The 17,884-nt window shown below is 37.7% G+C and overlaps 1 protein-coding gene across 2 annotated transcripts in view; it reads left to right on the top strand.

Annotated features, from left to right (window-relative positions):
• Positions 1-17,884, top strand: part of AKT3 (AKT serine/threonine kinase 3) — a 144,140-nt gene that overhangs the window by 119,024 nt on the left and 7,232 nt on the right. For both annotated transcript variants that reach the window (XM_026844478.1, XM_026844479.1), the window contains 2 exons: positions 6,596-6,810; positions 9,598-9,685. In XM_026844478.1, the coding sequence (XP_026700279.1) occupies positions 6,596-6,810; positions 9,598-9,685 (303 nt within the window). The remainder of the gene's footprint in view (positions 1-6,595; positions 6,811-9,597; positions 9,686-17,884) is intronic.

Here is a 17,884-nt window from a genome sequence, read left to right as displayed (position 1 = left end):
ACATTTGGATAAAAGTCTGTTTTTGTAAAGAAATGAGTATTACCTTTGTTAGATTATGAACTTTCTCATTGTTGTAGTTGTTACCACAATTGATAGAAAGTTATAGCAAATACACTTTTAAACTTTTGTTGAATAATATGTGGGTGAATATTTGTTAGCAGACCAACAACTGTAGCAGTAAAAATGTGTGAAGGGTTACCAGGAATGCTTAAGGAACATACACTCCACCTGAACTGTAAGGTTAATTGAAAACAGTTTTTTCCCCTTAAATTAACAGTACATTGGTGTATCCAAGTTCTCAGTTTTCTTTCACAACATAGGTGTGCAGACAGTTTGTTTAGATGTTTAAATATTTTCCCATCTGTTCTGTCAGAATTATTGATTGAGCAACAAGCTATTTGTGATGTCCTATCAGAAAGTCTGTATCTAATGTATTAAGAGAAACCATAACTAGGTCAAAAATGTAACTGCTTTTCCAGTAAGTTGCCTTGGTTATCTAGCACAAAGTATGAAACCAGTATTTTGATATTGTTCTTTTAAAGATAAAACCCAATGCTGACAACCCTTTGTAGAAGACTGACAATAAATTTTATGAAGCCTTTCATGCTCAAGGTCATTGCTAACTTTGTGTTTGAGGAGTCCTGAAGTTAGGGCAACTAACTACCATATAGAGGTCTGTGGGATGTACATTTCTTGGTTGTGTGAATTTCTGCTGTGTAACCAAAAATCTTCCAGAGGCTGCTCGTCAGGGATATTTTGTTTCAAGAAAATGCAATAAAAACGGAATCAAGGATTTTCTACATTCAGCTCAGTTTGTATGCAAGGCAGTCACACCTCATCTAGTATTATGTGGTTAGTGAAGTATCAGAGAATCCTAGTTTCACTGAAGGCAAAGGGAAATACATGATTGACTTAGGATGGTCACAGACTGCTGGCTAACCTAAAAAATTTATTTCCACAGAATCTTGTAAAAGCACTGCATGTGTTTGTAGTGATTTGTCTTTGGCTGACTCATTTAATTGCTTGCTTTCTAAGTCTCTGCCCCAAGCCCTTGTAAACGAGAACTTGCAGACGTGTCTCAAGCTGCTGCTTCTCAAAAAACTTTCAGCTCTAGCTACTGAAGAAATAAAAAGATGATAGAAATTACATTTTCCACTGGTTTTCACCATAAAAATTAAGTAGACATCAAATTCTGTGGACTGTATGTTAGGCTTTTAAAGAAGTTATGTACCTAAAGCACAGGGCACCTGGAGATAAACCTAAATTGATAAGCCTAAAAATCTACAACCACTGGTGAAGTAGAGGAGGAAGCCTTTTTAGTATATTTTGTTTTCTGGGAAAGAGAACTTCCAGTGGTACTAATGATTACGATTAATATTTTCAGGTTCAAGAAACTGGACTTTTCAGCAGTGGGGAGTAGTATTAGAAGATTGCTTTTTACCTCAATAAATGCAAATACAAGACTATTTTTCTTTTCTGATCTCTTAGTTGTCAGCAAAATTAATTGTTAAGTGTGAGGGGCAAACACAACTGAATTAGTGTGATCCTAGCAGCCCCGCAGTATGTTTGTTTTGTCTTAGTCATCAGAAAGGCAGAGTTGAGGCTGTGAACGGAACTTTTTTTTTTTTTTTTTTTTTTGTATGTAGGACCTGATGGTCTTTGCTCTGTGTATGAAGCATTATTTCATCATACACTTGGTCATTGCTGATAATGCTCTTCAGAAACCCCGAAGTGTGCAGAGACTGTGGAGTCACTAGAGAATACTTTGTTTTCCCTTGTTACAGTTGGCTATTCCTGCCATCTCAGTAAATTTAAAAAAAGAATTGGGTTGCCTTTTGATCACAATACAAATGAAAGTTTTAAGGTAAATAAGTAGCTTTCTCTTAGCTGAAACTATAATATTGTCCAGTGCCTCTAAAACATTGATAAAAGCACCAAAGTACCTGCATATGCCTGGAAGCAGATGCCTGGCTAAAGTTTCTTGCTTGTTAGAAAGCGTGCATGTTACTTAACCTCTTGCATATTTATCTAAGACTGGAAAAATACAAACTTTGGTAGCATCTCTGCAGCTTTTTTAAAAAGTATCCATATAAACCTAGGCTGTGTCCTTGTACTGCAGGTGTAGGTGTAAGTTTTAGAGTAGCATCAGTGCCTGTAAAAACTGCAGTGGTTTCAGTGGAGCAGTAAGTTTATGCCTGCTCTGGAACCCTGTTATACTGCTGGAGTGCTTTAGGGAAATACAGGTTGGGAAGAGAATCAAGCCCTTATTCTTCCCATTAAGTGAGCACGGCTGTTGCAGCTGTCTGTGCATGCAGGAATAACTGGCAGAGTCAGTGTAACTTCTGTGGTGTAACTTTGGGTCAGAGTTTGACAAGCATTTCCTTCTGCAGCAATGCCATATCTGATGCTGCCAGCCCTGGTGTTCTCACTTGTGCTACTACAGCTGTTCACGTGGAAAATTGAGCGGCTTAGGTCAGAAAACATGATTCAGGTGAAAAATAATTGAAGGTGAAACAATTTTTTTTCCTCTTTTTTTCTTAGTACTGGTCTACTCTCTGATGTAGTGTGTTGCATAATTTTGGCAAGGTAAGGGAAGCTGTGGTGAGGGAACAGAAGCAAGAGCGCGAGTAGGCTGGCACTGCCTCTGAAAGGACCAGTTGTTGAACTAGAGCCCTAAAAACAAATGGAGTAAGATTCCCTCAAGTAATAAAAATGATGGCCATTTTTTGAGTTTTATTTTCCATAATTTATAGTATTATCCAGACTGAACTGCAGTCAGCCCTCCTCCTGCTTTACTCAGCACTGGGGAGTCACTTGGGTACAGTGGTGATGTGAGGTGTAAAATAGGGATGAGTGACTTGAAATGTTATCCATGCACTAAAGTCACATTGTGCTGGAGCTCTTCTCTCCTAAAACCTCACCTAGATCTTGACCAGGTGGCTTGGGAATTTGGCACCCTACCTATGTGGAGCAAATGAAGGAAGGGGTGTCCATATATCTGAATGATCTGACTAAAAAAATTTTGTGGAAGAAAGCATGTAACTTCACCTTTACTTCATGAAAACGTATCTGACTGGAGTATGTACTCAGTGTAGCTGCTCTTTCTGTAGCTGGTGAGTTTCATGTGGTCTTCTCTGTGATACCCCTAGAAAATATTAGTATATTACTTTACAACAGATACGAGAGTGGTTAAGCTTGTTTATGCCCTTTACAATGGTTTTGGTGGGTCTGCTGCCTTTCCTGCTGTGACCTTGAAGGGCCTGGGTTGTTAGGACAGTGTATTCCCTTAAAGACATATTTGTGAGTCCTTATAAGGAGGGACAAGAACTGGCTGGGGATGATGGGGAGGCACTTTTAAGGGCAGTGTACAAGGTCCAAGAGATTAGACTTTTCACTGTGTCTGTGCCTGGCCACGTGCTTAGGCTAGTACCCCACATATATAAGGATGCCCCACAAATACTGGAGGGACAGCAGTATCAGTCCTCACAGCCAGAGGAGGCATTCTACAAGCAGGTATCCACCTTATGGTAGGTAAAAGATTGAATTATTCCTAGGTACAAAGCCTGCAGCTGTGTGTCATGTTCATTTTAGCACTGAGTTGAAGTTTTCTTGACCTATGTTCAGTGTAATTAAAAACAAATCCCTCAAATCCAAGGATTGTTTGGAAAGGATTCTGTAATGCTAGGGCAGTGTGTATAGACATGTTCTCATGCCTGCCCTAATTGTATGGATTTGGTTGTAGGAGCTGCTGGACTCCAGCAATTCCATTGATTTGTCACAGTCTACAAATCCTGGACTTTCTTAGCACCATAAGGAGTAGAAATGACTTAAAGAAAATAATTGTATGTATTTACTGTGAATGTGTTATGCACAATTTTATTACATTTATATTAAAATAAGTTGAGATGCATTTTGCTTTATTTACACTATTTTCAGGCTGCTTTCCTTTTGCCTGAATGAAACCCTTTTGATGCTCTTGCTTGTCTGGCTGGCTGTAAACCAGGTATTTAAACAAAAATAAAGAGTTGCCAGTTTTGCCAGCTGGGGATGAGAACCCGGCTGGTGATATGCGGGTTCGGGAGGCAGTTAATCCAGCTTTTATGCTTTTTTATGATTTTATGTAAAAAGAGGTTAAAAATCGCATTTGGCTCTTTCTTTGTACCACTGTTTTGTTGCTGTTGTGGGAGTGCAGCAAAAGGTTGCTCATACTTTTTATTATTATTAGGTAAAGTCCTGCATAAATTAGGTAAAGCCCCAGATACAGTTTGCTTTAGCTATTGGCCATGTGGTTTGCCTTGTTCAGAGAACGATACGTTTTATCTTCCTGTTGCCTTCTTTCATAAATCACACATGCAAACCACACCTCAGCTTACTTGTAAAAAGAATCTACCACTGCCTTGCAATTTTATGTATTTTATTAGCTTCTAAAGAAAAGAGTAGTTAACTGTATAGATAGGAGAAATGGTATCAGTGCTAATAGATACACTAGAAAAATAGATAATGCTTTTATTCTGTGACAGAAGAAACGGTGATTTAAAGACAGGCATCAGATTTCATATACAGTTTTTCAGCAAATAGCTTGCAATATGCTCAAACTCATAAAACATTTAATTAATTTTAAAATGCAGGAGTTATTTTAGTTAGTTTTGTCATATGTACTTATTCAGATAATTTGTTGTATTTTACACTTCCCAAAATTTCACCCTCTATTTGGAAATATCAATGATGTAATGAATCTGTGTGTTTTACGAATCTGTGTGTTTTGGCACAGTTGTAAATAGTATGTGTTAATGTGTTAATATTTATGATTTTTTAATCTTATATGCATAAGAGGGATTTTTAATACACTTCTTTTCATCATGTTTCTACTACCAATCCTTAAGGACAGTGAAGACTAGGAATATCAGTGCATTAATTATCCTGGGTTTCTCAAAATTGCCATACTGGATCAGATTGCATTTTGTTTCTGCTAGTAGCATGTACCAGATACTTCAGAAGAGGCTTGGATTTGCTGGGGAGAAAAAGGAGAGGCAGGTAAACGAGCGTGACACCCCTCATTAGGACTGGCTAGGGTAGTGCATGTGTCCTGTGATGTGGTCATAACCACTCAGTGTCCTCAGATGGGTGAGGACTGTGCCTTGCCTTTGCGTCAGAGGAAATTATTGGAAGTCATCTTACACTTTTTAGACAATCACGAGATAATGTACTCATGGAAAAAGGTTGGTTGTGATCTGCTAGAGGTTGCCTTACTCATTAAAGCCTGACAACTTAAGTACACATCACCAGATTTTCACTACTGTGTATCTAAATGAATCTGTGTGTCTATTTACAGTTTGAATCTGGGTGAGCTCTTTCTGATGGTGATGGCATGTGTCTTTGTTGTAAAAAGTGTTTTGTTTTCTGTGGATTAGTTTGTTGGTTCTTTTTTTAAAATCAGTCATACGTGCCGCCTTTCAGAATCTGCCTTTTAATGATACAGAAACAGTTCTGTATAAAGAATTATTTAGTTCTTTATAAAAACAGTCCAACTCTATTAGTTGTATTTCTTTGATCTTTCTAACTTTATTATTTAAGTCAAATTTATTGTTTTAAGGTTTTTGTCTCTTTAACAGATCTTTCTGCAGCAAATATTGGCAATTTGGTATATACAGTCATACTGCCTTCTGTATTACCATTATTAACTTCTAACTTGCAGCTTTTTTGAGTGATAGGGTATGATCTAGACATTCACAGAAATTGGAATTATGCATGTATATATTCAGTAGCCTTCAGCTTCCTTATTGTTTATGGTTCATTATGGGTGTATGCTGCTGTTATGTTGTCTCCATTTCTACAGTTTAATATGCAGGTGTATTAAGGTCAAGACACACTGCTTAGTTTCCTTGTTCCACTTCTCTGGGGCTGCTGGGAGAAGGGCTGTGGAGTAGGTTGTTTTTAGGTACATGACATTGGAGGCATTATGTTAACAAATTACATAAATTTTACCATATTTCTGCAATCATATAATATCATATGAACACAGCATCATAGTAAACATAGTATCATTTAAATATTGTAAGATTTCTTTGTATTAGCACAGTTCAGCTGTTTGGACTGTTTCATGGAACATAATGATACTGTCAGGGGAAACACATTGAGGACTTTTAATATAAACAAAGATCATATAGAAGCTAAGCTTGTCGTAGTAAGATTATGATGTTTCTAAATTTGAGGTAAGGAGAGAGGAAGTGACTGAGCAAGGAGATTCTTCACCTTTCCCAGAAGAATGCTAACCAAGGCAGTAGTGTCCATAGTCTCTTTTCCTAAAGCTATGTACACTATAAATGGGATGGTAGAGGACATGGGAAAGGGCAAAATGATAATTTTGAGCAGATCATTCTCTATTTTTTATTTTGCTTTAGCAGTACAGTCCCTGGTATACCTGGAATTTCAGTGAGCTCAGGTGTGTGAGTCAGTACTGCAGTTGCATGTATTGAGCTGGGTTCTGGGAGTCCTTGTATTGGAAACACATTCATATAGAGATGCATCAGATAGACTGAAATGATCATGTCTGAAATAGTGCCTGTCTGACAGCTGGTTTTGGTTTCTTTCTTAGGTGTTGGAAGATAATGACTACGGTCGTGCGGTGGACTGGTGGGGATTAGGAGTTGTCATGTATGAAATGATGTGTGGAAGATTACCATTCTACAACCAAGATCATGAGAAACTATTTGAACTGATACTAATGGAGGACATAAAATTTCCTCGAACTCTGTCTGCAGATGCAAAATCATTACTATCAGGCCTACTGATAAAGGATCCAAATAAGCGGTAAGTTAAATTACTTGGGTATACAGACATAATAAATACTCCAGTCGTACAGGGTAATGTAAAAATAGGCCAGTGATGCTCAATCTTCCTGGCTGAAGGGCCTGGCAGTCACAGGAAAGGGCCTCATGCGGCCATACAGTCTTGGATTTTGACTTTTTCAGTAGAGCAACACTGTACAAAGTAAGTTTAACAAGCAAAAGGGGAAAAAGCGTGTGGAAGAGAACACTTTTCTAATCATTCACAGAAAACACAGGGATCTTTTCAGGTTTACATTGCGTACTGGAACAAAGGGAAAGCTCTCCATTGTTTTTTAGAGTATGTCTTAACCCTGAGTTGGCTGTAGTGTCTCATGGAGGCTACAGCACTTTTTTCTTGGAAATGATCATGCCAGAAGACATGTTTAGAGAGCCACAGCTAAAATTTATTAGGGCACGTAAATAAATCACATATTAGACCACATAAACTAGTAACTAGTTGAAGAATACATCATCTGAGTGAAATTTAAATACAGCGGTTTGAAAGCAAGTACCACCTAGCTGCTGCTTGTGCCCTTTTGTGGTGGGCTTTTTCCTCTGGGATTGTTGTCTAGGAGAGACATTTTCCAGTAGTTCCTGCACTGGACAAGCAGTGTCCAGTCTCCTGTGGTTCTACAACAAATCTCTGTCTTTGTAAATCAGTGAGATTTATCTGTAGGTTCCCTCTTTTCCCCAATCTCTTTATTGTTCTTGCAAGACTCGTGGCATGTTTTAAGGCTGCAGGCATTCTTCTGTCTGTCTGTCTGTCTGTCTGTCTGTCTCTCTTCTCTAGTCCTCCTTCCTCCTCAGTTTGTTTTCAAGAAGTTTTCAATAGTGGGCATTGCTCATTGGTGCTCAGGGCAGGACTGGTTTCGGTGTCTCTCTGAGAGATATGCCTGCACGTAGCCAAGTGCAACAGCCAGGACAACACAAGTGGTCAGCCTTTCTTGTGCTGCCCAGCAATGCCTGTTTAACTGAACTTACTCTATGCAGTAAAAGCAAACTGTGACCAACCAGCCAAATACATAGAGAGTAAAGTACAGATTTATTCCTGTAGCAACTCCTAATGCATTTTAACCCCCAAACAATCTGACCCATCAAATATGTTAATCTTTAGAATTGAAAAGATACTTCCTTTTAATTAATCTTTGCAGACAGTAGCATTTATTACAGATTTACATTTACAATCTTATTCATATTCAAGTTCTGGTACTAGGTAATGCTAAATAGGGTGGGAGCAAAGAGGTTAACTTCAACTCAGCTGTTCTCTTAGAACCTGGATGGGAAGATACCGAGAGAAATCTGGAGACTGCAGGATAACTGGGATGCTTTGCAGAGATGTAGAGAATTTTATAAAGAGTAGTTGAGAAACAAAGAAGAATACAGCTTGGAAACAAGAACAACTTTACACCCAGTTTCAACAAGACTGAGGTAGTAGTCCAGAATATTTCTATAATTTGGCACCAGGGTAACACCAATACAGATTTTTTTTCTTGTCTGTGGGACTTTCTACTCCTTGCAGTACATGTTTTAGAGAGGACTTTATCTTACTTAAGAGATTGCTTTTAAAATTTGTCTTAATATCTTTAGCAGTTCCTTTTAATGAAACACAAACTACTTGTGTCACTCTTCTTGTCAATATTTAACATGTATGGGCTGCTTGTTCAATTAATATTAGATCTTTTTTTTTTTTTTTTTTTTTTTTTTTTCTCCTGTTGCAACTTCTTTCTGTTAGACCAGTAGGATAGCCAGTCTTAGGAAGAAGTTAGATGAGAGCTGAGCAATCCTGCCAGTCCACATGCTGTTGGAAGGGGCAGAGGTTCCCTTCACTGGATGTGTGGTTCTTTGGCCACAAACAGCAGCAGCTCAGGGGAGCTCACTAAACTTGTTGAATCAAATTTGACTTGCCAGTGCAACAAAAAAAGGCCAGTTCTTTGTTGTTTTCTCATTGCGGGGTTAGTTTCCTTCCAGGTTAGTGAGCTGACTCAGCTCAAGACTCATCAGTGGGAATGATGCTTTAGATGTAAGTGAAAGGGAAGAGGTATGGGCAGGGGTGGGATCCTCTTCTTTTGGCAGCAGCGACCACTTCCCTGAGCTCAAATCACCTTGGGCAAGTTCACTCAAAGTAGGTGGAATTCACTTCCCGAGATGATTTACCAGACAGAGTCTGGCTTTGGCAAGCTATGGGCCACAGTGAATAGTGTGGTTATTTACAATGGCCTTTAAATAACCTTCTCAGCAGGCCTACAATTTATTAATTTATACTAATTGACTCAGATTGAGACTATTTTATGGTAATTGGTTAATTGTTACAGCACCCAGATGCAACAGCAGTGAACACTGTATAAAAATGATGTGTGAGTCATTACTGATTCAGTGCCTGGCACCTCCTTGGCAAAATTTTATGTCAGCATTGTTGGATTGGTTGTGGTTTTTAACAGTGCCAGAACGTTAGTTGGTCTTTCAAGAAAGCTAAACTTAAGTATGTTTTTAAAATGAATGAATTTTTAAAATAGCTCACCATGGAGAGTAATGAACACTGTAGTTGGGAACAATCAAATAGAATAGACCATGGCATGGATACCTCTACTATCACATTTCTCTCAAGATCACCTGAATTCATATTGAACAGGTGAGGATTACATATTAAATGGTTGAGAATTGTTCTCAAATAGTCAAAACCAAATGGTCACTTTTCCAACCATTACAATAACTTAATCTCCCTTTTAGAGTAATACTTGTTTAATAGGAATTTTTTTCCCACTCTCTTTAGACTTGGTGGAGGCCCAGATGATGCAAAAGAAATCATGCGTCATAGTTTCTTTGCTGGAGTAAACTGGCAAGATGTATATGATAAAAAGGTATGTCTTTCTATGTCATTGAATATTCTGGTTTCTGCAAGGTGGTTTCAACTGCTAGACTTTGGAACGCTGCTCTCTGAAGTTAGTTGTGTTTTTCTTTGCAACTTTTGGCATAATACAAATGAATAATTATTCTGAACTAGATGTTTTTCAGTAATAATTTGCCACTGGACAAAAAATGTTTGCAAGCCAGCCTAAACTCAGCAGATTTTTCTTTCATTATGTAAATGTCAAAATCTTTTCCTTTCTTTCTTATTTCCCGGGCCTTCAAGAGAAAAGTAGGTGTGTGACTCAAGATAATATGAGAAAATGTAATGCAAGTTTATCCTGAATTGTCTTTTTATTTCTGCCTTTTATTGAAAAGTTGTTTTATGGAAATAAGAAAATGAAGTGATTGGAAGGGACTCATAGCAAAAATCTGCTTTCTGATTGTTTGTGTTTAAGTAGAAATCTTTTTCAAACTTATTTTTAAAGAGATATCTAAGAAAATTAAAATAGCATTAAAACACTGAGCCAAAACAGCTTGTGGAGAAAGCGAGTACTAGGAATTCAATTGGAACAGTTTTCTCTAAACCCAGTCCTGTTCCTGTAATGATCAACACTTGGGGGATGATTTTAGAAAATGAATTTATCTTACTCAGTAGTGAAACTCAATTTGACTTAAGTTGTTTTATATACAGAAGCTGATTTTTATCTCAGTACTTGTGTAAGAATTTACTTGTTGCTATAAACCCCTTCTATTTTGATAAAGTCTTTTTTTTTTCCCCAACTGTTTTACATTGTTAATCTGCCAGTTGAGCTGCGTAATTTTAAAAGATACATTTTTCTCCTTTTTTTGCTTTGTTCAAATAAAGGGAAAATGGAAGACATACGAATGAGCAGAATATGTTTATGCTATAATGTCAATGATACAAACTGTTTTTTCAGTTGTTGTTGAACTGGAATTTTAAAAATGTGTGGTTGTTGGTGTGGTTCTTCTCTGACAAATACCGGCATTGAAATAAGAGCCTGTATATGATGATACAAAATATGGTACTCTGAAGTTACTTGATACAAGTGTGATTTTTCCCTGGCAGTATCATGGGGTTTCAAGAAACTCTAAAATAAATAATCAGAGCAAGTAAATTAATCAGGTTACTTTATGAGCTCAACCATTGGTTGGTTATGTAAGGACATTGTAAAGAAGCACTTTGAGGATAAAATCTAAAAATACAAGTTGAGGACCTTTCTGGAGTTTAAAAAAACTCACTAAAATTGATTGGATTGCAGTGTGCTAAGAGTGGGTGAGAATGAAAAAGCTGTTACATTACTCTTGCTCTGTTGAAAAAGATTTCTTAATTATTTTACATTAGAAATAGAACTCTTAATTCTACATTGTGTTCATCATCATATTTCCTTAAGAACATGTAGACACTTTTAATTTTTAAGCATGCACCTTGAATCTTTCTGAATCAACATGGCAAGTGTCTTTCAGTCAAGATCTTATTCTGATCTATTAAAATAAAAAGGTATTTTGCAGGTATAAATATATATATATATATAAATTTATTTATAATACATTAAAATATATATAAATACATAAATGCAGGTATTTTGATTTTATGCTCATGGAGATGAATATGGCTTATTGGAGTATTATTAACTGGAGAATTCGTAGTCAGTCGTTGTTTACTCTGTCCACTGTTGCTTTGAGAAACTGAATTTGCCAGTAAAAAATCAATTTAATTTCCTCAGTTGAACAGTTAACTTCAAGGTTTATAGGAATTGCTTTTGTGCAGTAGTGGCACACAGTGTGTTCTTTATGGAAAAATAACTCATGAAAATGGCTTCTGACAGTATGTTTTTCAGTTTAATTAAAAAATAGTTTTGTTACTATTATAAAGCTCTTTGGTTGGTTTAAATATCCAGTTGTTCCTTGTGTACACACAGTCTTACCAGTTCTGAAGCTTGCAGAGTGTAAGACTGTGCTCTGAAATACAAACTTCAAACATAATAATAAGGTTAATGAACTCTCACTGAGTGTGTTTATTAGAATACTTGTAGGAATATTTTTTAGGTTTTGGTATTCTAAAATAACTCCGGAGGAATGTGCATCAAACAAATTTGTTTTTCAAATAGATTTATTCTATGCTTGCTTCTGTTGCTGTTTATTATTAGTAGTATAGTCTTCAGCAGTAGGGTCACTTGATTAAATTGATAGTTGTTTTAATTATTTGCATAGTAAAAATATTTCACAGCATTCTTGCCTGAGGTTTATGCACCATGAAACTATAATTTTCTGGCTGCGTTTCAGGAGTATGTTTCTGTTAGCAATGAAAGAACTGAAGTTCACATTCAGAGTAATGGAAACCAAAAAATCATGTTGCTGGGGGATAGGTTTGTACATGTGCACGCTGTGCTCCTGTGCCACTAATTTTGTCATTTTTGCTAGAGATTAAGTACATCTCTCCACTTATCAGGTTATCACTTTACTGGTGTGATTAGAGACAGAATTATGTATCTGTAAACTTTGAGTATTTCATGCAACAAACAGTAGCTCTGTCAGGTCAAATGGATCCAAATGGTCAAATAGAATTATTAGCTCTCTGCTGCTAACTAGTTAAACTAATTAGATACTACACAGTGATAATAAAGCATTGTATGGCACACTGGAGCAGAGAAGGTCGTTGCCTTTAAATGAAAAATGTATAGTAGTTAGCATTTGTGATGAGATGCATTTATTTTTGGCAGAAAAACCATGAGGGCATATGAAAGAGGGCAGCCCATGCCAGGTTCTTCCTGTGATCATCTCAGCCCTGATGAGTTTTTATCTCTGTGCCTGAGTATGAGAAATTGAATAGTTTGGCAAACTCTGAAGACTTCAAAAGCTCATATACTTCTAAATAAAATGTTTATTTTTAGCTAGAGTCAAGAAGCTTTTTGAAATTTCTCTGCTACTCATTTGAGAATTGTCTTAGCATGTTTTTATCTGGGTTGAAGAAATATTCTTAAACTGTTGGATGTTCTGTCTAGGTCTTTCACCAAACAAAAAACACATGGGCATTAATGTAAAGGTGGGAATTTGTGTATGTCTTCAGTCATGCAGCTTGAAGCACTCAGGTAGCCTCATGGCAAATGAGATCCATACCTTTTAGTGAAGCCTGTGTTTCCTCCTGCAGGGAACATGGATGAAGGAAGAAAGAAACTGTATGGGAATTTGGGCTGAGATATCTATACCTCCTCCTTCTGATTTCTGATAATACCTCTGATTGTTCCTGAAACAAAATAGGGAGTGTTAATAAATTTTATTTGTTAATACTGGGATGGGAGTAGGGACAAGTGGCAGTAATATTTAAAGCTGGGGTGTCTGACTTTACTGCAGGCACAGCACTTACAAAGGTGCCTATCTCATTGTGGAGGCAGCGACTTCCAGCATAAATTCTGACAGCTGCAAGAGGCTGTTCCTTACCCTTCAGCTGTGACTACCTTTGCTTTACTGAAAATGAAACAGCAGCAGATGATGAAATCCCATGATTGAAGCCCTGGGTTCAGGCCTGGCAAAATCTGCAATATAGCTATAATCTTAAATGCATGTTTAAGTACCTGTTGCATCAGAGTTTAAGGGAAAGGGTAGGAGGGAAATACGAACATACCAACATCTGCTTTTAGGCTGTTGCTATTTGAGTCATACTATTTTTGTATGATTATCTGCAGTGCAACAAAACTCGTAGAAATGACCCTCATTGCTTTTGTGTTGTTGCCATGTGAAGTAGTATAATGATCAGAAAACTGGTAACCAGCCTGATCTGTTCATTGTGTTTCCATTGATACTTTAAACTATGTGGGCAGGCCTGGTGGTTGATTACCACCTCTTTCCCCTGCTGCTTGAATTTATGAGGAGGAAAATATACATGAGGGCGTCTGAATCTTAAACTGAAATTGTTGCTGTAGTCCTGGGGGTTGTTGTATCAGCATTGTATCACTTGGAAAACAGCTTGTCCATGGGCATCCCCCTGCTGAAGGCTGCCGTCCTGTGGGTTTGTGATGTGTGTCCTCCCAGCGCTGAAATCCCAGCTCTTCCTCCTCCCGCTGCCCAGGACGGCCACATGCACAGCACCCTAGTGGGATGCTTCTAGCTCCCGGCGGCTGTGCCGTGCTGGGGCTGCTGGCTGGACATCAGGCTGCCTGCCTCTGGGCTGGCTATGCCCATCAACCAGTCCCTGCATGAATGCTTACTGACCGCCTTAAAGCTCAACTCAATTTATTGTCTTTCCCTCTGCGAAAATTCTAGGTTTTTTGGGGATGGACAGGGATGTCTCTCTTCTATTCAGTTAACTAGAATAAGTAATTCTGTGGGACGTGTCTATGTTCCTAGTCTTTTCTCCATCACGGTGCATTTGTCAGCCATTTGAAATTTATGAGGGAAGGACATAGACTGACAGAAAGCATAATCTCATCAGCTCCTGTTTCCTTTGGTAACTGAGCTAACATCAGAAAAAGGGCAGAAAATTATTGTTAGGAAAGGAAAATTGCTATTTTAAAGGACTTACATATTTTTAAATAAAATACTGTTGTTGATGATCTAATGTTGAAAGAGTGAAATAAGATTTTGTGTTTTTAGTATCTCTGCATATGATCTTTAGGGTCACCAAGCATTTGCTTTGATAGGAGCTTATAAGACGTATAAATGAGGGAACATGTATTAACAGATATGCATCAGAAAATGATAAAATTTGAGACAAGGTTTGCTAGTGTCCTTTTAAAATGCTTTATTGTGGTATTTTGAAGTTAATGAATTCCAGTTTATGTGAAAATAGACTACTTGCAAGTCATTTAGTTAGTCAGCTAGTTTGTTAATGTAAATACTTTTTTTTTTTTATGTCTGTTTGTGAATTATGACATGTTTTCAGTACTTCAGTTGAGCATGCTTGTGATGAAATACAAAGGTGTATTTCAGTGATGTGACTCCATTCTCTTATCACAGTGTAATTTATTTTCTTTCACCATTCCGATTTGGCTAATCTGTCTCTTCTGCTTGATTCTTGAAAATAACAACTTTGCAGTTTTGGTTCTCTAGGAAAGTTTAAGGTAGATGAAAGTTTGCTTTATGGACACCAAATCATGAACACTTAATTAAATTTCATAGTCAGAAAGAACTGTATCATTTGACACATTTTTTGACATATGTCAGACTTGAGTAATAAACTAGATGGAAATTGTTGAAATACAGCATATGATGACAATACAAGGCATTATTGAAATGTCTGTTTTGTAGTCGTTTTTATAATAAATCTTCAAAATACATAAACTGTGAGAACAGCAGAATTCATAAAGAAGAGGCATATATGTTGGGAAACAGCAGCCATTTATTTTAATTGGACAACTTGGAATATCATACTGAAGTTGAACTGTAAGATTCAAATAGTTATTCCTTATGAATAAAACCTGAAACTGAGCAACAGTGCTCACTCTTTAGTATTTATATGATACATAAAGAATTAGTGTGTTTGGGAGTTTTGAGATTATAATCTAGTTATCTCATTTGTTTAAATGAATAATTCAGTGGGGGTGGTGTATAGCTGCTCCTCTTATTCCTTTCACACTTTTATCTCAGAGTACTATTCAGCTGCAGTCTTTTGGTGGGTGAGATTCTTACAGTAGGATTAATTTTGAGTTAATTGGAAGGAAAATTCCATTTAAATTAAAAGGAGAAGGAAGATTAGATTGACATTCTTAAACTTCATATTTTTCATTTTTCATTTGGCAAATTGAGTGCATTGCAGTTACTTTGAAGCAGCTTCAGCCACTTCCTATAGAACACCAAGACAAATGATTCCTGTCAGATTATCTTTAAGCAAATAATGTTACACATTCTCTCACGCTGAAGTATTTGTGTAGTTGTTCAGTAGGTGTGAGGAAGCTCGAAGTGTAGGATGCAGCCTGTCTCTTCATCTTTGTGTGACTGTAACAGACAGGTACTTGTACCTGCCCCTTTCCTTCCCCCTAGGGATGAGTAGTAGGTTTCTCAGGTCTTGAACTGTGGAAAAACAGAGGTGTTTCTCACACGCTGCTCTTGATGGATGCCAAATGGAAATGCCATTCACTGAAGATAGTGAAGACACTAAGAATTTGATATTTCTTCTGCTGTCATTTCTAACATCAAGGCTTGGAAATGGCCGGGGCAGATTCAGCTTGACAGATAGGTGTGAAATTGGATTTTTGTCTTGAATATCGACTCTATAGTCACTTAACTCACACTGAATTTAGACTTTTATCTCTTTATCTGTATACACACATACATATCTATACATATGTGTATATGTGTAATGCATAAATGGAGAAATTCTGTTATTTCTGGTCCAAGTAAATTGTCAGGTGCTGGAGATGCAGTCTCCTGTCTGGTTTGAGTGTGTTCTGCCTGAATTTGCGCAGACCACTAGAGGAGGAAAATTGTCCCGTACTAAAGCTTGGCAGCCAGGACTGAGCAGCACGATCCTCTTGCAGACTCACCAGGCCCATGCTCATCTTGTTCCTTTCGGACACAGGTTACTGGGTGTGCCTTGTAGTGCTCACATTACTTGTACTTTCTGACTTCTCAGATCAGAATTGGGAAAAGCTGTGGCTATAGCAGCTGGATACCATTTCCTTGTGGCACCAAACATGAAATGCCGCTGGCTGTAGAGTAGCACTTTCATGTTGTGATTGTCAGAGCTGTAGTTAATGCTGAGTGGTTTTTTCTTTGTCATTAAACATCAGCTTCAGTCTTCCTCAGGATGTATGGAGAAGCTTCTGAATTCTTATTCAGGCTCTGTGCCAATCTAAGTGGTTACCTCTGCAGCAGTTGCACCTTATTTGTCTTTCTAATGGTTTCATTGCAGCTGAAATTTGTGGAGGTTTTGCTTCCTGTTTTAAAATAAAATCTGACAATTAATGAACAAAGGTGGCACCCCTCCAGAAAGATGATTGTCAAGTTTCTGTAGCATGGCCTGACATGTTGGTGACATGGCTTACAAAATCTGTCTTGAATGATTCTGTCCCCAGTCTCCTGAATGTGGTGTTGAATTACTGTGTCCCCCTGTGTACACTTGCACACATCATTTATAATACACTCTGTGCTTCTGCTTTGTATGAAAGGCTATTAGGAAAGGATTTTCTACTGCATTTTTCTCAGTTTCCTTTGGAGGTGATGCCCAATCTCTGTGTGCTGGTTCCTCATTTCTTCTCAATAATTATTTTAGAGGTTTTCCCATTAGAACTGGATATGTGTCTTGCAAGTATCCCAACAATTATATGAAGGTCAGAGAAAGAATTTACTTGAGGGAAGGGGAGATGTGCCTTTGGTGTCAGATCAGGAGTCTGAAGTGGGTTGGCCACAAGACTTTAGCCACAGTTGGCTTGGTGTAGGTAGTGTTTAGCAGGTCGAAAGAAGGGATCACCAGTTCTTGGCTGTCCTCACAGCTGTGCTCTTTGAAATGCTGCTGTACGGAAGGAGGCAAAGTGTATGGAAAGAGTTAAGAAACCTTCCTGCTGCTCCCTGTTGAGTTATATCTGTGCATCTTAATCTTGGCTACCAGTTCCTCTTTTCCATAGGCTGTAGGGGATGGTTGATGTATGTGAGGGTATAGCTTGTATAAATACTGGTGTAAGCTGTTGTGGAGAGCCACATGGCTGCGCGGTTTGTTTTTGCAGTTGCTGAAGTTTCCAACTGCTTTTAATGTCTGGGATATGAAAGATGCTGCTGTAAGATGGATGAATCCTAGAACACCAATGACATAAATTTGAGTTGGGTTTCTCCATTCTGGTTACAGCCTGGAGTTTTGTGTATTTTACTTGTCTCACTTCCCTAGACAGCTAAACTTCTGCTATAACTGGGAGTTTCCTCAGCTGTCTTACTGGATGTTATTGATAAAGGTTTTCTATTAAGCCTTGCTACACAGCATCAACTTGGAGCACCAACTTCCTTCCATCACCTGATTGATGAATTTGGTTTTAATGGTGCTTTTCTTACCTGAGTGAAATTATTATTGTAATTACTTTTTCCTTAAGAGTCATTTATTACTGTGTTTCTCTTCCTAAAATAAAGTTTTCATATTATTTTCAAAATCTTTACTATTTCATGGATAGGAGAGAACAAGGTGGTGATCTAAAGTTGTAGTGACGCCTGTTCATTTCTGTGGAAAAAAAAAAAAACAACAAAACCTTTCTTTCCCCCCCCCCCCC

The sequence above is a fragment of the Athene cunicularia genome (assembly GCF_003259725.1).
Source record: "Athene cunicularia isolate RWA chromosome 3 unlocalized genomic scaffold, athCun1 chr3_part1, whole genome shotgun sequence".
NCBI classification, from domain to species: domain Eukaryota; kingdom Metazoa; phylum Chordata; class Aves; order Strigiformes; family Strigidae; genus Athene; species Athene cunicularia.
Note: the sequence above shows the minus strand (reverse complement) of the source record. Positions and strands in the feature narration are given on the sequence as shown.